This window comes from Parasteatoda tepidariorum, chromosome 9, assembly GCF_043381705.1.
Source record: "Parasteatoda tepidariorum isolate YZ-2023 chromosome 9, CAS_Ptep_4.0, whole genome shotgun sequence".
NCBI classification, from domain to species: domain Eukaryota; kingdom Metazoa; phylum Arthropoda; class Arachnida; order Araneae; family Theridiidae; genus Parasteatoda; species Parasteatoda tepidariorum.
In genome coordinates, this window is record NC_092212.1 from 29,020,753 (window position 1) to 29,045,319 (window position 24,567).

General features: G+C 30.3%; 1 protein-coding gene across 1 annotated transcript in view; it reads left to right on the forward strand.

The window, feature by feature from the left end:
• The first annotated feature begins 13,677 nt into the window (after window positions 1–13,677).
• LOC107447234 (uncharacterized) overlaps window positions 13,678–24,567 on the forward strand; it is a 63,758-nt gene continuing 52,868 nt past the window's right edge. Inside the window, exon 1 of the mRNA XM_016062100.4 lies at window positions 13,678–14,793. Within this exon, the coding sequence (XP_015917586.1) occupies window positions 14,514–14,793 (280 nt within the window). The 5' untranslated portion in view covers window positions 13,678–14,513. The remainder of the gene's footprint in view (window positions 14,794–24,567) is intronic.

The window sequence follows — 24,567 nt, forward strand, 5'->3', positions numbered from 1 at the left end:
AAGAAATTCTTTCTCCCCCTCAAATCACTCTCATTTTCTCTTTTTTTTTTAAAAAAAAAAAAATAGGTTATTAGATTTCGTTCATAAAAACGTGAAGCTTTTCTTTTTAATTTTTTTCCAAACAATTTTGAATAATTTTAATTTTTTTGAGAAATACAAAGAAAATTATGTCTTACTTGATTGTCCGAAAGAAATTCTTTCTCCCCCTCAAATCACTCTCATTTTCTCTTTTTTTTCAAATAATAAGTTATTAGATTTCGTTCATATAAACGTGAGGCTTTTCTTTTTAATTTTTTTCCAAATAATTTTTAATAATTTTAATTTTTTTAGAAATACAAGGAAAATTATGTCTTACTTGATTATCCTAAAGAGATTCTTTCTCCCCCTGAAATCACTCTCATTTTCTCTTTTTTTTTTTCTTCAAAAAAAAAATATAATAATTATTAGATTTCGTTCATAAAAACATGAGGCTTTTCTTTTTAATTTTTTTTCCAAGAAACAAATTTTTAACATTAAATTTTGAGTCTCAGATTTTGCGGACTGAATGACTGAAGGAAATACGTTATGTGCCTATGAGTATTTCAAATGAATGAGTCGAAGTGGTATTTCAAATTCCTATGATAATTTCAATTGCATTTAGCATCATAAACTTCAACGAGTAACATTAGAAATACTTTTTTTTTTTCGACAAAAAATTCAAACTCCGAGACCGCTATGGCGTGAACAAGATACAAGAATATTTTGATGTTACCAATTCTGAATTTCGCTTGCGAATTGAAATTACACGCAAAGCCTAATCTATATTACCTCCTGTCAACTCATAAACTTTAAAGCTAATTTACTTAAATTCACTAAGAAGTCAATTAAGACATTCCTGTTTTTATCTCTTAAATTATGGAAAAAATTACGTCAAAACATTATTAAAAATAGCAGCAAGGCAAAATATTTTTTTATTATCAATTAACTGGAATATTCCTTCAAACCTTCATCCACTCACCGACTGGCCTGTGTAGGGGTCAGGGAACTAGCCCTGCATCGGTAAGGTTCTGAGTTCTAATTCAGGATAAGGTATGAATGTTCTTTCATTATCTGTACTGTCTGTCCTTACTGTGGGAGCAATGTTGGTCCACCTAATATGCTGCCCCTGAAAGAGTGGCCAACAAATCTGCCCTTCAGGTGCCTGTATGACAAAAGGTCATTCTCCAGGTGGGCATTGGAAAAAAAATCCACTCAGCTACTCAGTTATGGCAAAAATAAATAAAAAGAATAAGAAATAAAGGCAGAACAAAATTTTTACTTTCAATTGTCAAGTCACAAAAATATCACTTAAAATCTTCAGTCACTCCGATCTTCAATTATGAAAAAATTAAAGGCAAAATATAATAAGAAATCGAGTCAATACAAAATCTTGTTTTCAACTGTCAATTCACTACAAATTCTCTTTGAACTTTTATCCCCACAGCTCTTCAAAGACGTTCGAATGAAAACTAAATGTCAATTTTTTTTCTAATTAATAAAATAATTTTGAGCTAATCAACCAAATTGTAGTTTTACTATTGAAATAGGTTTATTCATTACTATCTGATTAACACCCTGCAATTACTAAAAAATTTCCAGTTTCAGAAAATATTTTTCCTAGTCCCAGCAAAGATAGTGTATTAAAAATTTTTTAGAAGCAGTCCACGACCATAATTTTGACAAATATATAAATGCTGATATTGGCAATTAGTCATGTTCATGGCAATTCGACAAGCTGCCTCAGCTGCCCATTTCAGGCTCAGGAATTAGTAATATTCTTGAACGCTCAGAAAACTGTTTCATAAAAATTCTTTTAGTTTCCAGAATTCTGTTCTAGACCACTAAAAATAAACATTTTATAGAAATTTCAAATGTTGGAGAATATTCAAATTGGTTTTTAATTATCAAAAAAGTAATGAATTTCATATTCCTTAACTTCCGCAAGAGGCAAAAAAAATTTGAATACATAAGCAGCTTCTGCAAGGTAAAACAATTTCGCTAATATATTCTGTCTAATTGGTTAAGGTGAAAGTTAACTTCCTTACTTCAGTATCGAAGTGTGAAATCTCGAAACGGGTGAATTGACGCATTTAAGCATAACGGGCATCTTAACACCCGCTATTAATAATGCCGTTAGCATTCTTTTAGAGACTAATTTTCTAAAGTGAGATTCGATTAGCACGTCATTATAAATAAGAAAAACCTAAATGAAGAAACATGAACTCGGTTTCACGTTCTTTAATAATTGTCACGTGCCACTGAATTTAAGATGAATTCGTCTGCAACTGCATTTCGTGAGCAACTTGCAAGTTTGCGTGTTCTTTTTAATAGTGATAATACAGGATTTGCACACATTGACATTTTAAATATATTTTCGAAAGTATTACAGATAATGCAATAAGTTATATACAAAATTAAATAAAAATATCCCCTTTTTTTTCAATTTCACACGTTCTGACGTCACATTTCGTACTATTGTAGTAATAGACATTACTTGGCTTCTACAATGAGATATCGTCTGCAAGCACGTTCGTATGAATACTTTTGAGAATTATAGTATTCCTTTTCTTTTGCAAGTATTTATGTATATAGTAAATATTATATCATAAGTATTAATATAATACATTATTAATATATATATAGTGAATATTATATAGTTAGCAATTATTAAAATAATATATTATTAGTATAATCTATAGTAGATATTTAGTTTTCATTTTGCAGTGCAAAAGTTGAATGTCATGAAGAAGTGACATTGAAAAAAGGACATTTTCTTTTATTAAAACTTAGTAGCCTGTAATGTAGGGTTTTTTACGAAAAAAATTCTTTTGCAAGTTTTAGCAATAATTTATTATATTAATTATATTAATTAGATAATTTCTTAATTATATATTACTAATATAATGTATTATAATTATTTTATTAATATATAGTAAATATTTAGTTTTCATTTTGCAGTGCAAAAGTTGAATGTCATGAAGTAGAAGTGACATTGAAAATAGGAGGACATTTTCTTTTATTCAAACTTAGTATCCTGTAATGTAGGATTTTTTTTACGAAAGAAATTCTTCTGCAAGTTTTACTCGGGCAAAAGACAGTAATTTCATTGCACCTGGAGATCATGTATGGTTCTATAATTAGAGCACTAAACATTTCCCAGGTAGACATTCATTTGCCCTTTTTTCAGCTTACGCACACAAAAATAGCCATTCAAAAAAGTTTTTTTTGTACTTTACACCAGTTGAAATCAAAGTTACGTGTCTTGAATGTCTTACAATAGATTGTCATCATTATTTACATGACAATAACTATTCCCCAAAAATTCTATCTTGTCCAGGGTTACAACAAATATAATCAGCATGTACGTGGTTTCTGTTAGAAGCAATAACAAAATTACAATTCGATAAGTATGAACTAGCTTAGTAATCTAAGATACTTCGGTAATCGAATCTAAGATTCAATATAATTTCACGAAAATTGTTGTGAGTGACATTTCTTAACACGGTAAACTCTAATTTCTGTAATACAATTCATCACAAATACAAAAGCCAAAACAGTCACAAAACATAAGAAATAAATGTTTTTCTCATAGGATCAAATGGATCCCTTTTGCCTGCTTTAGGTATTTCCATGTGGACCGGGATAACCTGGTTGACAGGGCGCTAGTTCGTGAGAACAGGGGTTCAAATCCAGCCGGCTGAAGACTCCTTGTGTAATAAATGGTGACTGGTGCACGTTAAATCTGTGGGATCAAAAAGTCCACCATGTTCCCATAACAAGTTATACCGCTGGAGTACTGAATTGGAGATTGATCGTTCTCTGTTTCGAGTCAAAATTACGATCTGTGGATGAATGAATGGGTGTATGAATTGGTGTATGAATGGGTCCGCTCAATAAATAATGAGTGGGACGTAGGGGTGTGGAAGAAGTCGAATTCTTGGTCATAGATGGCACTACTGAAAAAAAAAACAATCGCACTTCCTGCCCACAATGGCCCACGACAGCAGATATTTTCATATTTATTTATATTACTAACCAATAGAAAAGCATGAAATTTCGATATAGTATACTTAGATACAATTTAGGAAATGTCAAAACGTATGATTTTTGAAACTCATGTGTCTTCAAAAATAACATAAGAAATTGCCGAAAATGATCAAAGTGACCCCAACAGCGCTTCTAGTCTTAAACTATTAGGCTGTTATTATACAAAAAACCATATTTGGAAATTGAGATACGAAACTAGAACCATTCTGATGCAAGGCCAGTTCCCTGACTCCTACACAGTTTGATCGGTGTAACTAATAAAATTTAAATATTAAATTTTTAAGGAAAATTTAGTTTGAGAGTGTTGTCAAAATTCACAACAGAGCTTTAAACTCTTAATTTTAAAAAACTAGGAAGGAAAAAAATTTCATCAGCTTTAACAGAAACTTTTCTTTTTTTCCGTTTTACCACGTTGATGCTTCCGAAATTATCAATGATATGTAATGTGCGTTCATATTTATAGTTCGGTGCGATGCAAGTTTTACGATTTGAGCTGTATAACAATTGTAAAATAAAACATTGTCATTTCTTAGCTTTGAGGTGTACATTAATCTTACACTAGAAAGTAGAAATTAATATAGGTAACGCTTTTCATTTTCTGATATCCGTTTCACAACAATAACAACAACAAAAACGCGTGTTAGAATTTTTATTATTATTATTATTATTATTATTATTATTGCTAAGGAACTAGTGTTTGCCGTTTTCAGGAGAAATTTATTTGAGAAAACAATAAACTTCATAATTTCTCTCGATATAAACGTAGAAAATATGCAGATTCCAAATATTTACATTCGGTGAATGGTTTTATTTGCATATATTAATATTGAAACTTTGCTTCATCCTACAATTTAGTAGCTTTTTGTTTACACATTTATTCGAATCACACAAATTCCAGCCTTGTTTTGATTATTTTAAAAAAATAAGTAAAACCACTATCATTTAATGATGAAATAAAATATTATTTATAAAAATAACGGGAAAAAATCACAGAAAAACGCAAAAAAAATTGAGCAAAATGAAATAATGGAAATTGAAAGTTTCGATAAGAATACTGATATAGGCATAAGTTTTATGACTAGTAACGTAATAAAACGTATGAAATCCGAAAAATAATTACCGAATTTTTTTTTTAAGTTTGAAAAAATAAATAAATACATTTCCTTTTTTAAAGTGATAGGGTAGAAGAAGTGAGTGACTCACCCCGAAAGTGGATATGGAACTCAATTCTCCTTTACTTAAGTGGTAATAAAATTCATGCATTCTTATTAAATTTGTATTAAATAAAAATATTTACAGTTATTTTATTCACAACTGCTTTTAATCTAATTGTATTAGTCTAAGTGTCTTAGTTGTATTAATCTAAGCATTTATATAAATTATTTTAACATATTTAATATAGCACGGTGCATTAAAGTTTAGGCCAAACATAAGAAAAAAAAGGCTGTAATTTCACAGTTTACACAGTCTAAAACTAAAAAGTTTTAGATTAAATTGTCTTTTTACTACCTCTAGAAATAATCTGTATCGCAGTGTGTAAAAGCTGGTGGTATGCGATCCAAAACTAATTTAATAGAATTCGGCGGCTTAGCTTACAATTAAACAGTTGTCTAACAACAGTTATCTTGCAACTAAACAGTTTCCTTACAGCTAAACAGCTACCTTATGACTAAACTGTGAAATTACAACTAAACAGTGACCTTACAAATAAGCAGTCATCTTACAAGTAAAAAGTTATCTTAAAACTAAACAGTTATTTTACAACTAAACTGTTGTCTTATAACTAAACAGTAGCCTTATAACTAAACAACTCTCTTACAACGAATCAATTATCTCACAAAAGAGTGATCTTACAACTAAACAATTATCTTATAAATATGCATTGACCTTATGACTAAACAGGTATCTTACAACTAAACAATGACCTTATAAGTAAACATCTTACATCTAAACAGTTATCTTACAACTAAACAGTGATCTTACTATTGAACAGTTATCCAAGAACTGAACAATGACCTTGTAACTAAACAGCTATCTAACAGCTACACAGTTATCTTACAACTAAACAGTTATCTTTTAACTAAACCATTATCTTTTAAGTAAACAGTGACCCTACGAAACAGCAATAACTAAACTAAGATTTTACAACTACAGTGATCTTACAACTGAACAACTATCTTATAAATATACATTGACCTTATAACTAAACAGGTATCTTACAACTAAACAATGACCTTATAAGTAAACATCTTACAACTAAACAGTTATTTTACAACTAAACAGTGATCTTAGAATCAAACAGTTATCTTAGAACTGAGCAATGATCTTGTAACTAAACAGCTATCTTGCAACTAAACAGTTATCTTTTAACTAACCAATAATCTTTTAACTAAACAGTGACCTTACTAAACAGCAATAACTAAACTGTGATCTTACAACTAAACAGTTATATTACAAAGTTAAATTACAACTTTATAGTTATCACAACTTTATAGTTAAATTACAACTTTATAGTTTTTAGTTAAGGTTAATACTGCATTTGGCAAATGTTTCTTCACTGAAATACTGAAATATATGGTTTCTTTTTAAATAGTTTTCAATGCTCACTTTTCAAACCAGAAAACAACTAAGAACTTTTAATCTTGTATGAAACTCTATTTAGTTTTTTATTTCAACAAAATAAAGTCTTAGAAGTAATACAAAATCACAGAGGCACGAAAAAGCGTGAGGTTGCCAAAGGCAAACTTCTTAATGAGAATTGAAAGAAATGCAATCATTGAAGGGAATAAAAAAAACTTATTTTATTAAGAAGAGAAATACTATAAATAAAATTTTAAATCCATACTTTAAATTCACTTTCTTATATTAATGTATGCAGAGATTATTCTATGATTAAAAAATATATATATTTTCAACAAAATATTCCTTTCTTTTGATTCTTCCTTTTTTTTTTTAGTAGTGTAGTTAATATTTTTAAAATTTTATAGGTTACCATTATTTTTAATATTTTAAAGCCTTAAAACTTCCTTAAAGTCGCAATTTTCTTCATAATTTATTTTTCTAAAGCCAAATCTGTTAAAAAATCTCTTAATTGACTCAATTATTGAAATTGCATAATCAATAAGTGAAAAAAATCGTTGGCGAAATATATTATTTATTAAAATATATATCCTTACTTTTAATTTATTTTTCACACGAAAGTGTCCGGATACTATTCTACGATAAAGAAATTAATTATTCTCAAAAAAATATTCCTAATTTTTAATGTAAATAAGTGTATTTAATTTTATTGGGGATCGTACTTTTTAGAAATATAGAGCTATAAATTTTACGAAAATCGTATCATTATTTTTCGTAAAATATTATCCAAAACCCTAATAATCTGTTAAGTAGTTTAATTTCATGATAAAAAAAATCATTTAAGTATTTTAATTCAAAAACGTCGGCGTGTTAAATCATTTATAAGAATCTAAATCAATACTTTAGTTTTTATGTAAATGCATGCGGTATAAAAATATTTTCAAGTAAAATATTCCTATTTTTTAATGCTAAATAAAATTTTGAGATTTTATTAACCTTTCTTTTCAGAATTCTAAAAAAGCCCTAAAACATTTCCTAAAAATCACATTATTTTTCTTAAATATTTTCCACAAGCCTAATAGTTATCTGTTAAGAAGTTAAATTTCATAATAAAATAGCTGCAATCAATTTAGAGTTTTAATATCCTTAGTTACTCTGCTCCCTAAACTCCCTCTTTTTAGCCCACTGTGCACTTATTAAAGCATTACGAATGTCTTAAAAATGTTCTACATTTACTTGCATTTTAATATACTTATTAAATGGGAAAATACCCATTTAATCATAAGTATATTGAAATACAAGTAAATATTATTCAAATATTTACTTCTACTTGTGAAATTGCATAACTTATTTGCAATAAATTACAATTAAAATGAAAATCGTATCCTGCATTTAAGTCCACTCCAACTTCTGATCAACCCACGCACCAATTACGATGGGCCACCCTCAAGGAATTCCACTTCATTTGTTGTTCATGTTTCGCGAAACCTAGTAGAGCTTGACCCCCTTTTCTGAAAGTATTTATCTAAACGGTTTTTTCGGTTTGTTTCTTTGAAATTAAAAAGCTGCTTTTATTCTTTATGTTTCGAGAATAATCATAAATCAATGTCCAAACTTCTAAGTACCATTTAGTTTGAATTGAAATGAAATATTCTGCTTTTTCTTTTCTTTATTTTTTGAAAAATTTAGACAGAATTTAAAGTGGTTGTTCTGTTACAAGGAAATAATGTAGTTTATAGTGCTGAGTTGATGAAATCAAATAAAAATAATCAATTTGATTTTTTACGGAAGGAAAAAATATTTAAAAAGAAATATATGCAAGCTGAAAGCTAATGTACCAGGGTGAGTCTAACCCAGACGGCAAATTGTCTAGGGCAGATTGGGCAGATCATTTTTTTTCCCCAATGCCCACCTGGATAATGACCTAGGTCATACAGGCACCTGAAGGGCAGATTTGTTGGCCACTCTTTCAGGGGCACCATATTAGGTGGGCCAACGTTGCTCCCACAGTAAGGATAGATAGTACAGAGAAGAAAAGAACATCCATGTCTTGCCCGGGATTCGAATCCAGAACCTTTCTGATGAAAGGGCAGTTCCTTAACCCCTACACAGACCGGGCAAATCATAAGGTTTAAGAATTGAATAGGGGAGCGGTCCCCAATTTTTTTCGACCGCGGAACCCTAAATGAACGACCCACTTTCAGCGGAACCCCCCGACTTAGAAATTTCATTGTCCCCCAGTGGATTGATCGTTAAGACACGGTTCCCAGCAGATCACCGAAGTCAAGCATCACTGGCTGCAGTCAGTGTGCGGGTGGGTGATCACTCGGATCAGTCTGCGTATGGGCCGGGGTGTGCGGTATGGGTCCTCATTAAACTGTTCTACCGTAAAGTGCTCGACTTCGCGTGCAGGTCGTTGGGCTACCGAAGCGGGGGTGCCATCCCCTCGGCAGAGGCTCAAAATCATGATGGCATGTCTTCGGATCATCCTCAGGGATGCTTCCCAGATAGTCGCCAATAGCCCATTGTGCAGCTCCAGTGAGACGTAAATGAACTGCAAGAACTAAAAGAACTAGAAATTTCATTAGCAAATGTGAAAAGTATTAATTATTTATTTTAAAATATTTAATAAATTATAATTTTATCAATCATTTTAAAAATATTTAATGAATGATTGAAAAATGCCATTTATCATCGCGTAGTTTCAACAATATTAGTCTTAAAATTGGGTTTAATGTCAGACAGTTGATCTAATCTCATTCGTAATTTCATTTTATTGTGCGCATCAACTGAATATAAATGATCTGAAATGCTGTTCTCGTTTAAATAATCATGAAAATGGACGAAAATTAACTTTGAGAATAGTTATCAGATCAATATTAAATAACTAGTGGAAAATAATTTAGATATAAATTTCACCATAGTTTTTTTTTCTTTTTTTCATAGCCGTCGTTGAACAGTCGGACTAATTTTTAGGATTTACTATTGTTCAACTCCGTAGCCTTGTAATCTTGAACCCAATCCAGAAGACTCCTGAATCAAGTATTGGGAGAAATTTTCCTTCGTGTAGAACTTTTTGATGGAACTAACCCGCATTTGCGTTACTTGGAGAGGAAAATCGCGAAAACGTCAAACAGTTAATGCAACGGCAAGGAGACTCTTCGAAGGTGGGAAATGTTGGAGCCAGGTGCGGAATTCGTATCGACGAGCAATCGCTGGGATTCGAACCCGATTCACGTCATTGGGAATCACTGGTATAGGAACTCATGACTGGAAATGTTATCGTACTCCGCTATGTGCGCTTTCCTGTTATAATTTTTTTTTCTTGTGTCTTTGTACAGGTACTTTTATTTATATAAACTATCATAATTTCATATTTTTAATAATTAATGTCGATTAATTCAGTATTAGATTTTTAATCATTATTTAAAGATTTGGCAACTAATTTGGCAAGCTATATGAAATTCGAAACTTATCCCTTTGTACTCCAATGGCCTTTCTGAGGGAACGTCCAATGTCACGACTCTCAGAAATGCCACAGGAGACTAAAAATATAAAAAGTGGTGAATAATAGAAATCTATTTAGAGATATTGAAATTAGCAGCTTTTTGTAACATACTTTTTTCCGTTTACAATTGAAAGTGATGTCTAAGATTTTTTTTTTTTCCTTTGAAATACGAATAACTTACGATGCATGTCAAGGTGGTAATTACGATTGGATAGTTAAATTAATTCAATAAATAAAAAATGAATTGCGTTTTTATAACTTGTTAAATTTTTATTCGCCAGCACTCTGGAATTTAAATTTTTTAAACTTAATATTTAAAACTAAACTCACCGGCACGACAGCCCATAGAGGGCCAAGACCTACTGCGCCCATCTCAGTTTTCTTGACCTTAATATTTACTGATCACAATATTTTATAGATGTTATTTATAATATGTCGTTGTTGTCATCTGCCATTAAGGCATGGGGTGTTATATATGGCCAAGATTTTGACTTCTGCTACACTAATACGTCACACCCGTTTATTGGGCGGATCCATTCATTCATGCACAGATCGTAATTTTGACTTGAACCTGTGAACGATCAATCTCCAATTCACTACCCCCAGAGGTATTGATTTGTTATGAGAACATGGAGAACTTGTGACCCGACAGATTAAACGTGCACCAGTCACCATTTACTACACAGGGAGACTTTGGTCGGCTAGATTCGAACTCCCGTTCTCACAGACGTGAGTCCAGCACCCTACCAACCAGGCTATCCCGAGAGGCTGGCTCAGGGGATGGAGAGTTCGCCCTCCAATGATCCGGGGTTCGATCACGGCGATAGCTGGTCGATACGAATTCCGCATCCAGCTTGCACTGACCGCAGTGCTGACGTGAAATATCCTTAGTGGTAGACAGATCATAGGTTAGAGTCCCCTTGCCGTCAGGCTTATCATGGGAGGTCCTCGTGGTCTTCCTCTCCATGTGACGCAAATGCAGGTTAGTTCCATCAAGAAGTCCTCCACGAAGGTAAATTTCTCCCAATACTTGATCCAGGAGTTCCCTTGTCTTCTGGATTGGGTTCAAAATTACAAAGCTACGGAGTTGAACATTAGTAGTCGTAAACCCAAAAATTGGGTCGGCTGTTCAACGACGGTTGTAATATAAAATATTTAAAAAAAACAGGCTATCCCGGCCAGTTATAATATGAAAATATTAAGTGAATTTTAAGTTATTTTGTGCTTAAAATAGTTCATATAGCATTTTCATGGCTGCCAACTCTTCCGATTTTGTAGGAAGATTTTCATATTTAAAGCAGTGGCGAAACTCATGTTATACCATTCAACTTTTTGAATTATAATAATTTTATATGAGTTTGACCACCCCTACATGTAAATAATTACAACAAATGTATAAAAGCATACTAGTATATACGATAGCGAATTTCAACTTGGTCAAAATTTAAATATATTTTTGAGTTGGTTTTTGGTAACTGTTTTACTACCATTTAGAAAATCCAATATCGGAAAAAGTGTTAAAGTTCTCGGAGTCACAGATGGTACAAAATTATTTCATTACAGTGAAATTCATCTAAAAATAGCTAAAGATATATGATACTGATTATTTAAAATTCTATATGCATAATTATAAACTAGTATTTTTTAACCTATTGCTGAGTTTTCATCCTCTTAATAAATAACCTTTATTAGGAATTTTATAGCTGTCAACTTGCACGGCGATTAAGAAAAAATTTCTTAGTGGTAGCAACATTATAGCGTTTTGACGTATTAAATCTTCAATTTAAAGTTTTAAAAATATTTTTAAATTTTTAACGAAAAATCAATAGTTAAAAAATATGTGGACATTATATATTTGATCGATTAATTAGCTCTTACATGTTTCGGTAGTTTACTTTTTATAAAATATTTCTAACTTTAATTGTTGTTTTACTACCACATCGTAAAATCTTTTTCAGCTACTATACAAGTTGGCAGGTATGGAATTTGTTCGACGTTACGCAAGAATAACTTAAATATTTACATAACTGGCTAATAATCATTTTCTTAGGTTTTAATAATAAAAGTATAAAAAAATTATTTTGTTTTATTTAAGCATCAGTTCATTACATTCTCAAACATTTTTTCGACGCTACGGAATAATGACTTAAATATTTATATAATTGGCTAATAATCATTTTCTTAGTTTTTAATAATAAAAGTATAAAAAAATTTTTTTGTTTTATTTAAGCATCAGTTCATTACATTCTCAAACATTTTTTCGACGCTACGGAATAATGACTTAAATATTTATATAATTGGCTAATAATCATTTTCTTAGGTTTTATAATAAAAGTATTAAAAAATTATTTTGTTTTATTTAAGCATCAGTTTATTACATTCTCAAACATTTTTTCGACGCTACGGAATAATGACTTAAATATTTATATAATTGGCTAATAGTCATTTTCTTAGGTTTTAATACTAAAAGTATAAAAAAATTATTTTGTTTTATTTAAGCATCAGTTCATTACATTCTCAAACATTTTTTCGACGCTACGGAATAATGACTTAAATATTTATATAATTGGCTAATAATCATTTTCTTAGGTTTTAATAATAAAAGAATAAAAAAATTATTTTGTTTTATTTAAGCATCAGTTCATTACATTCTCAAACATTTTTTCGACGTTACGGAATAATGACTTAAATATTTATATAATTGGCTGATAATCATTTTCTTAGGTTTTATAATAAAAGAATAAAAAAATTATTTTGTTTTATTTAAGCATTAGTTCATTACATTCTCAAACATTTTTTCGACGTTACGCAAGAATAACTTAAATATTTACATAACTGGCTGATAATCATTTTCTTAGGTTTTAATAATAAAAGTATAAAAAAATTATTTTGTTTTATTTAAGCATCAGTTCATTACATTCTCAAACATTTTTTCGACTTTACGCAAGAATAACTTAAATATTCACATAACTGGCTAATAATCATTTTATTAGGTTTTAATAATAAAAGTATAAAAAAATTACTTTGTTTTATTTCAGCGTCAGTTCATTACATTCTCAAACACCTCAAATGGAGGAAAATATGTCTGCTGGGTTTTTTTTAGAATCTAATCAATCGTTTTTATTAATTTATTTGTGGATCAGTAATTTTTATTAGATTTTATTGTCACACAATAACCTTTAGTTTTAATATACTTGATTTAGTTTAAATATACTAGAAAAAAAGAAAAGCGATTCTATAAATTTTTACTTTTGTATGAATCGCTAGAATGACCACATATTTTACATGGGTTAAAAAGTTTTCACTTATGTTAACACCTGAAGATGATTAAATTCTAATTCGGTATGGATTACACGCTCCATCATTAATAAACTGCTTTCGATTTTAATCCTACTGATCTTTTTTATGATATAATCCCAGCACGAGCGCATTATTTTACTATCCATCATCACAAAACCGGTTTATTCATCACTTGTTGACGAGATTCTGGCTCGGATGATTCCTAGATTAACCGAGCTGAAAGTTTTTCTCGTCTGCTGAAATTTGCATTTGAAATCGGAACTCGCTTGGCTACAGTTGGTCGAAAAATCAGCTGGTTGGCAAAGAGGAGAAGGGAAGAAAAACACGCGCCCACTTTTGAAGTGACACCGATTTATTTGGAAGAGTTTTCTTTTTCTCATCTTTGCATTTCACATCATTGTTTGCGTTAGAACAATGTGGTTCTCATCTTCATTTGTTTCATTCAAAAATTGTGCATTTTGTCTTTGTGTCGGAATGTAAAAGTGTCATCATCCGATTTGCGCTACTTTTTTGAACAAAAGATGAAATCGTCTGCTTTTTATTTAGATTTTAGAGGAAAAGTTCTATTTTTGGAAGTTCGGCCTGAAACTGATATTACTTATTAAGAAAGGAATATTCGATATGCTATTCTATAGTTTTATTCTCAAGAAGGCGTAAGTGTTAAATAGTTTCTTTTTTTGATTTACTGTTCGAAATTGGAATCGTCTGCTTTTTATTTCAATTTTAGAGAAAAAGTTTTACTTTCGGATTCTTTGGTTAGAAACTGATATTTTTTATTCCTTAAATGTGTGAAGAGTCAATTAGTTGAAAAACAAATAAAATTTATAAACTATAAAGAAAACGGACTGCTCCAGACGATATTTTACTTTTTCAAACAATAAGTTATGTCCAGATTAATTTTTGGAACAATAACAAATTTATTTAATGCTTACATTTTCTAATTACTTGTGACTATATTTTTTCTCAAGCATATAACCTAAAGAACATTAATCTGATGTTGATGATTTTTAAATCAGTATAAAGTGAGGAAAGTTGAAAAATTAAAAACAAAATTGTAAACATGTTTCCAGCATATTTTCCTATGGACACGACAAAGAGATGCCTTGTGTGCATCGTGTTTCTTGTTAACTGTGCCACATTTGCTCTAATATGCAGTGCAATGCTGTCACAAGAGTGGGTTGTAGTGAAACCCGTGCGAACTGGGCTTAACATCAGCATAAGGAATGTTGAGTACTTAGATTCAGAAACCAATAGGTTTCAAGGTGTGATTTATTTTGGACTTTTTGAAGGCAAGAAAATATTGAACTATGGATTTGGAAATCGAGCATTCGATCTAAAAAGTAAGTGTTCTTTTTTTTAAATCTATGTTCTCCCGATTTTATTTTATTTCATAAACATCGTTTAACAGCCGACCTGATTTTGGGTTTATGACTACTAATGTTCAACTCCGTAGCCTTGTAATTTTGAACCCAATCCAGAAGACAAAGAAACTCCTGGATCAAGTATTAGAAGATAAATTTACCTTCGTGGAGGACTTTTTGGCGAAACTAACCCGCATTTGTGTTCCATGGAGAGGAAAGCACCGAAACCTCCCGCGGTTAGCCTGACGGCAAGGGGACTCTAACATCACCTCCTACATAAGAAAGCCTCAACACGGTTTCTTATAAGTAGTCTGCGCAGATTATTTAAAAAGCGAACCACTTGTGCGCATGAACCCAAATTCTATTTTTAAAGTACTTGAAAGAAATTTATCATATATATTTGAGAATTGAATCTGTAGTGGTTGACAAGTAAGTAAAACAAACCAATTATGTTCATAAATTGAACCAATTTTTAGACATATATTTGTTATCATTTTCTAATTTTTAATAGATTTCATATTAAATGGTTCTTTTACTAATTGGTTTATCTTCATAGTGGTCTGATCAGACTACCAACAAAAAACCGTGTGGAGGCTTTCAGTTAAAGGAGACGTTGACTCTAGCCCATGATCTGTCTACCACTGAGACCACTTTTACGTTTGCACGGTGGTCAGTTCGAGCCATCGCTGGGATTCGAACCCGATTCACCTCATTAAAAGGCTAACGCTCTCTCCCCTTAGCCACCACGCCACTTCTTCCCCTGCTTGTAAGAAAAAATTCAGTTTTTGAAAATGTTTATTCAACATCAATGGATTTGGTTTTTAAAATAATATTTTAGGAAATTTAAAACACTAAGCTTAGATATTTATACATAAGGAAATTTATACATAAGGAATATTAAGGAATATTATACGTAAGGAGTATTATACATAATATGAGAAATAAATTCTTTAATCCTTAAAACTATAGTTTTAAAAACAACTATGATTTCAATGCTATTAATATTTTGTCAATCTGATGTGGATATCGAATTTTCCACAAAAATAAGACAATAACATACCTGCCAACTTTTACCCTTTCCGATAATGATTTTTCTTGCAGTAGTTAAATGAATAATGAATGTAGACAGAAAATATTTTCTTGGACACCAATATATGATATGCATAAGCTCTATAAAACTAAGAGAAAATAAAAATAAAAATTTTTACCACTTTAAATATAAAAGTAAAATATACACTATTAACTTTAAAATCTATCTCATTTGATAATTGCTAAAATTCAATTTTAAAAGTTCATGAAAGCATTCATGAAACTATACGAATATAAATGGAAAGATTTATAAGGTCAAGCTACTGCTTTATTTTCTGTAATTAAAATAAGTGCGGAATTAAAAAAATTTTCCTAGTCGTATCTGATTAACAATTTCATTGATGATTGTGAATAGATTTTTTAAATACCATCACAAGGCTCCCGGTGGCTTACTAAAATAATTTAAATGGTAGCAAATCTGCATCATGAAATATGTTTCTTCGCCCATTTGTGCTTAACGTTCATTTTAAAGGGTGCTTCCTTCTTTCAGAAATTAAAGAATGGTAGCACAAGTGTTTCATTATTAGCATTTGTTTTGCAAAAAAAGAGATACAGGGGATGGACAAAACAAATAGACACTTCTGCACTAACTCTACGTAAACCTTCTTTTAGCAGCAAATGTGTTGGTAGATTTTAGATGGCAAAACTGTTGGCACAATTTGAAAGATCATGCTTGAGGCTTTTAGAAATGGTCTGGTATAGTGCCTTGACTTCAAATGCAAATTGAAACATTTGTATTTATTATAAACTTTCTATGGTTGACAGAAATGTGTTAGTTTTGCATAAGTTTTAGTCCAAACAATTAAACATTTATGCTACTGTATTTTTATTTCGTCTTTTTAAAGGGACATGAAGCATAAATGGGATAAAATGTTTATGATAATAAAGCATTACATGCATTTAAAATATGATTGCATTTTTCAAAATGGGAAATAGTTAATCAGATTCTTTTTGTTATTAGCATTTCTATAAGAAAAAATACATTTGCCTCTCACACTTATTTTAACACGTTGAATACCACACTGTAAATAACTACAAACTAAATTTGCAAATATTAGACAGGTTTTGCTGGTTTTATAGAAAAAGTGGTGATTTATATAAACCTGCGAATTGTTTAGAAATAGTGGTGGATAAAAATTTACTAAATTGAATTTATTAAACCAAGAATCACAATTAATAAGCTACCACTTGAAAATATTTATTCACAGTTCGGAGCAAGTTGGCTTCTCTGTGTATATAAATAAAACAATTTTTGTGTGTTCTATATTGCGTTAATTTCTTTAACACGTTCACGCCGGGGTGACCCACCGGTGGGTCACGCTAGAGTGTCTCATCTTGGCAGCGCACCGGAGTAAAAACTGGTAACAAATAAATTTAATTTTTTAGTTTTTTTCCGGGAACAATAAAAATCCATAACTACCAATTGTTTTTAACGGATGCAATTTTTATATTGAATTGCTTCTTCGCCGTGATAAATTTCCTTACAGTGAATTGTTATTGTTGAGAATAGATTAACTCCTCCCGAATATTATCTAATATTGTAATAGTTCTTCTACCAGTATTTTCTAGTCCTGCTTTCAGGCGCAACACCCGGCGTGAACGTGTTAAACCATTTTAGTAACGATAATAATATTAAAAAAAATTAAAAACTTACTCGAGTTATGTGTTTCTAATAATCTTGTTTTCGCCAGTCACCCCCATGTCATTCAACGTGTTATAATGTAAATAAATCATGAAGCACTGAAAAAAATGGCTTGGTAGATAACTGAAGAAATTATTCAGTTAATACCAGAGAATTAATACCACTATTTATACAAAAAAAATCTCTATTGATATTAGTATTATACAAAAATATTGGTGTAATCTAAATTAGTAATCTAAGGAATACAAGTGCTTTAACCCCTTGGGGACGGGTGATTCAGAAAAGCATCCGTACAAAATCAGAATCAAGTTGCAATTAAATAAAAAACGGTAACTTAAATGTAGTCGTTACTAATTTGACAGACTTACTTTGCTTTTATTTTAATTATTGTAAGTTTAATCATATATGTAATCAATGTTAATTCAAAGTATAACTAAATAGTTTTATTTTGAACAAAGTAATGGTGAATTAAATAAATCAAAAAATTATAACTCCGCCTACAAATAAACTGCTAAAGAAATACTTTGATTACCAGTTTTATTTTCTTACCCTGATTGATACGGTTTTTTGCTGTCACGTATTTGTGACAGTCGGCGCTAAAGGGTTAATTGTTAACCAAATTTGTACATTTATCTGCATACATTACATATTCTTTTCGATTTAACCTAAGATTTCTATTGAATATTTAAAGTAGTAGTTAATTTTATATTTTAACATCATTTTATTTGATTTACAACGCCACAATATGCAAGCAAATTTAGCACAATAATACGACTTGTTATTCGTGCAGAGAAGTTATTGAATGTTAGCAAGTTATGTTTATCTTAATAGTTATGTCGTTGTCTTTTTAAATAGATGCGAATTTTGGTTTTCCGGTAGGTATATAAGATATTGTTTTTTATAGTATAATATTATGTTTTTTCGTTAAATGGGAAATAAACAACATTTAGTGGATAATTTTTTGTAATTGAAATATCTGAAAGAATTTAAAATTCGATGTTTACATAAGAAATATACAAAATTTAATTAGAAAATAACTATATTTTGGAATAACTATAGTTAAAAAATGACAATTAAATTTATAAAAAAAAAAATTTAGTGTCTAGAATTATTATTATTATGTTTATCACAAAATTAGCTTGTAGAATTTAAAATCCATACAATACCACGTCGAACCAAAAATTTTACAATAGAAACCCGATCTTGGAGAGTTCTTTTATTTTTCTAGTGAAATTCAAAAACAAAAAGAAATATTATATAAATATAACGGTCAGCAATCTTTTCCGGGTCTGCGAAAGGCTATTAGTGGTAATAAAACGAATAACATTGTAAGATAATATAAATCTCGTTACAATTGTTTTAAAATCTTCAACCTTTTCCGTGTTTACAAGCAAGCTACAACATTCGATAACGATGAAAAGTGTGTCATTTACCATGCAAAAATCGTCTGCAAATGTCTGATGACTTCTGGTTAGGTTACTCGAATTGCGTGACTTTGTTCTAAGCGCAAAAGGCTAAATAAAAACTATTTTATTATAAGGAGTACACACTTAAAATAAGCTTGGCCTTCAAGAAAAATAGCCAGCAAAATGTTTCGGATCACGGATTATTAGAAAGAAAAAAAGATTTGTAGGGACCTTCTTTCTCTTTTAAGAAACTCTCAGTGATTATGTCCTTTATTTGGTTGAGTTGTTTAGAATTGTTCTGAAACAAAACGGAATCGTTGAGGCGCTGCCTCAGAACTGAATGTGCACAGACATTCTAAAAATTAAACTTTTTTCTTTAACCAATTATGCAATTCATTTTATGCTTGTTAAAACAATTACTTACGGACACGCCATAATAATTAAAAAAACGGTAAATAACTAACAAGTAAATTTTGCTTGCTTTTTAAAAGGTATAGCATTACATAAGTATTATAAAGTGTAGAATTATATAAGCCTAAGAATTATTTAGAAATAGTGATGGATAAAAATCTACTTAATTGAATTTATTAAACCATGAATCACAATTGATAAACTACCATTTTAAGATATATATTTGCTGTCCGGAGCAAGTTGGCATCGCTTACTTTTACGGTCGCTGAAGGAAATTTTTCTATGTAATACGGGGCTTTGGAATTGGAGACGGAAAATATTTACAGGAGTGTGAGTTGAAATATGGTTTTTATTGAAATAAAAACGAAAAATATTGAATATTATTAATAAATATTTTAAACATTGGAATCCGGGTATTCATAAGATGCAGGGTTTATTTCGGTCCATCGAAAATTTTAAAAAAAAAATTTTGGTTGAGATTATAAATCCATTGGTGACAAGCGGAGGTCGACTCATTTTTCGTATAGAAAAATAAAGAGAAAAAAAAAAAGAAGGAGGGAAAAATTAAAAAAGAAAGCTATAGCACAATGTGTTTTATTATTAAGATTTATTCAGCCAATACAAAATCATTGATTAAAAACATCATTCGCTTCAAAAGTATACAAATTGAAAATGAAAGTCGACATGTTTCAAGTGCTCAAAAACAGGTGCCCATTTTCAAAACTTGCCCGATTTGCCCCTCTCGGTCACTTTGGTTTTTCTTGTTCTGTTTTTCACATTTTTTGCTTTCTCGGCTACTGTGGTTTTTCTAGCTTTGTTTCTCTCCTTTATTTCCAAATTATTTGTTGGCAACTTAACGTTTTATATTTCAAATCACTTTTGTTTTTTCTCTTTCCCGTATGCCAAAGTCGTGAAAACGGGTGCCTAATTTTGAGCGCTTGAAATATGTTGAGTGTTGCTTCCAATTTTTGATGCGAATGAAGTTTTTATTCAAGTATTATCTTACCGTTTCAGTTTCTTGGGATTATTTATTTAATGTTCTCTCTATTGTAACAGACAAATATATATTTGAATCAGAAGTTAATCAATGTGTACAATTTACTATTACTAAAGTAGTATGTAATAGTAAAAATATCCATTCTATATAAGCCAATATGAACTGCCAGTTTCATATAATAGGCCAATTTTTTGTGATTGGACATTAATATGTTAATAATAAATTCTTTTGGAGCGTAACTACTAACGTAAAGTTTTACTCTTTTCGATAGTGGTTTTCCAAGCAATGAAATGATGCTTGCAATAACCACTGATATGCCGACTTGCTCCGGACAGCGAATAAATATTTTCGGCTTGGTAGTCTTTTAATGTATGATTCTTAGTTTCGAGTATTTAATTTTTAAGATTTTTACTCACCACTGCTATTCAAATAATTCAAAGGCTTGTGTGATACTCCCCTTTGTTGCAGTTAAATCATGTTGAGCATTTTAAAAAATTGGCAAAATTAATCGAAGATCTGCATATTTTAATTTGTTGTTCTCTACCAATTAATTATTTTGTCGAATTCGTATCTGTTGGCATATTTGTTACAATATCCTCTTCTAACTACTTCGGAATCTCCGTAGTTTCAGAAAATATTTTTCCGATTGGTAGCCAAGGTCATGTATTCATATTTTGAGAAATTAGAATTAAAAGAATTTTGTCCTCCACTTCTTATAAATAGTTTAGATTAAAGTCAACAACATCCTATGGAGAAAAAAAAGTCCATCGAGCATCCTATGCTCATTTTGGTCCAAGCAAGTTTTGCAAGCGTAAAAAAATAATAATTTCTTAAAGCTTTCAAACTGTACCCACAGTTTTTCCATGCAAAATCTTCTAAAACATTTGCTTTGCTTAAAAAAATATTGCTTTCTTAGAGTTTGCATAAAAGTGCTTCCTTAATTTTGTCCTGCTCATGTAAATCAACTGCCTCCTTATAACGTCAATTTCATTTGCATTTCTATACCACTATAAAAAAAACATAATTGAAAATGATAAAAATTAGTAAGAATATTGTTATCAAAATATCAATCATTTAGATTTCCAAAAAAGAGTTTTGCTTGTGGTAGTCTCATTGACATATGGTCGAAAAATTCATCCTATACTTTCTAGAGATAAGACGGGCTCAGATTCATGATAATATTATCATAAACTTTTATTATTATTCTTAAACGTACGGTTATTTTAGTTATTCAGTTTTAGAAAATTTATAACGTATAAAAATTTACAGCGATATGCTACTTCTGTTCTGTGCCTTTACTTTGTGAGACTAGCTCTAATTGTCAAATGACTTTAATTTAGCTTAAGATTTTGATTTTCTATTGTAATTTTTGTTTTAGTCATCTTGGAGTTTCAATTGGGTTCAGCTCTTCTCTTCGTTCTTTCTTTCACAGGTGTCAGCAGAAAAGGTTTTAATTTGCTAATTCCTTTGTTTAGACATCAAAGGCCAATTAACCAGACTGCAAAGTTTGGCCTTTATCTGACGTATAACTCGGACTCTAAGTAATCCTATGTATTTCGGACCTTTAAAAACGAGCCCAAGCTTATCCAACGCCTCCTATAACTGAAAGCCTCCACACGGTTTTTTATAGGTAGTCCGATCAGACCACTGTGAAGGATATCCATTTACCGAACGAGTCACTAAATACGAAATCTAGTTAAAATAAGAAAATGGTAACAAACATATGACTAAAAATTTGTTTTATTCATGAATATTATTGGTTTGCCTTATTCACTTGTCAACCACTACAGATTCAATTCTCAAATATATATGATGAATTTCTCGCAGTTACTTTTACAAAAATACCGGAGGGAGGCGAGAGAGTGCACAGGGAGTCTGCCCCCTTTTGTAAATAGTGTAAATATTCTTTCTTTATCTTCAATTTGTTCTCGTTATTATGTATCAACTTGCGATTTATTTTTATGTATGACTCAGACTTGATTTTATCAATTATTATTCATTCTGAGATTTAACTTAATGTTAACGCAGTACCTCCCTTCCCTTCCACCACATATTCTTCAATTTAGATGAAAGAGCAGATATCCATACATGGATAAGTACTCTGAAAAACTTGATTAGTTAGTTAGTTACTTTTACAAAAGGTTNAGTTAAAATAAGAAAGTGGTAGCAAATATATGACTAAAAATTTGTTTTATTCATGAATATTATTGGTTGGCCTTATTCACTTGTCAACCACTACAGATTCAATTCTCAATATATATGATGAATTTCTCACAGTTACTTTTACAAAAATACCGGGGGGAGGCGAGAGAGTGCACAGGGAGTCTGCCTCCTTTTGTAAATAGTGTAAATATTCTTTCTTTATCTTCAATTTGTTCCCTTTATTATGTATCAACTTGCGATTTATTTTTATGTATGACTCAGACTTGATTTTATCAATTATTATTCATTCTGAGATATCACTTAATGTTAACGCAGTACCTCCCTTCCCTTCCACCACATATTATTCAATTTAGATGAAAGAGCAGATATCCATACATGGATAGGTACTCTGAAAAACTTGATTAGTTAGTTACCTTTACAAAAGGTTTGGGGTTCATGCGCACAACTGGTTCACTTTTTAAATAGTCTGCGCGGACTACTTATAAGAGACCATGTGGAGGCTTATCTCTAATACTGGCATCGTGGAGACTTTACCTATCTCCATCTCCTGGACTACAAAATGCTGTCTTGGGAATGCTTTTTCTTTTTTCTTAAAGGAAAAATTAAATATTTTTACCTGCCGCAATTTCTTAGAAACACAAGTATTTATCATTATACCTTAAACTTTTGAAAATAAAATAAAATCTAAGAAATGAAAACATCCACTTAGTTTAAATGTAAACACAATACCACTTTTCACAAAAGGCATCTTTCAAATCACTCCAATATTAAAAAGTTAGGATAAAACGATAAATGAGTCTATTTTTATACTTTGTTCTAAACTTCCTTGATAAAACATCTATGAATTTAAAATATTGATAAGGTAAAATTTTATACTAATGCTACAATCCTACATAATTGGGTATTATATTCAGAATACAGCCCCGTATCAAATTAACTCAACCACCACAGTTAAATGTGTTGGAACCTAGAAATGATGGGTGTACCGCACATCCGCTTTTACCTGATTAAAAAGAACGGAAGTGTGGTTGACATCTTTTAACGGTGACACCTACGCGACGTGGGAGTATGTTATCTGTGCCATACCCTGTAATTTGTATTCTTTACTTTGAATAAAAATATAATTACGATTTTAATTCATGTTGCATTAGGTTTTTGTATGATTATTAGAATAAATACATTTTAATCCATTTTTTAGAAGAAAAAAAAAAAAGCTATGTTTATTGTTTTTTTCTTGTGTACTTATTGAATATTATTTTAAAAGGGAATTGAAGATTTAGAATAATTGCATGAATTTGAATAATCGCATTTAATTTAATTAAGTTTTATATAACAAAGCTTTGTTGTGAATGACGCTAGAAAAAAATAATCGATGAATATAGTTGCAAGCTTAAATATAATAAATGAATGCGGTTGCAAGCTTGGAAAATTGCTAGAAAAATAATAAATGAATTGGGTTGCAAGCTTGATGGTAAACTAAAAAAATAATAAATAAATGTGGTTGTAAGCTTTAAAATAAGCTAAAAAAATAATAAATGGATGTGGTTGCTAGCTTGTGAGTTATGTAGTAAATTGTAACGTTCCTCACTTTATTTAACACTTTAATTTGAAAAAGAAAAATTAACTTCAGAAATCGAACGGATATTTTTTAGAGAATGATTGACTACATAATAGAACATAATTTTTCCCTTATTGAAGCCTAGTGTGTTTACATCTGCAGAAAGAATCCTTTAAGGGAAAATTTTACTATTATTATTTTTATGAACATAAAACTATACTCTAAAATCATTCTAAGATTGTTTCACTTCAGAAAATGGAATTTTGCTGATCATTCGGCCAATATAGAGTAAAAGACTAATAAACAAATACTGTAAATGTATATACATTATTAGAAGAGCTAGGTAGAAGAAGCAGGTAAGTAAAATTTTCAGGGGTGTTTATGAATCAGGGAAAATAACATAAAGTAGTCGTTTAATGTAGCAAAATTGTTTTTGCTTTCAATTTAATTTTAAGATAACTAATCCACATTAATTTCGAGTATGCTT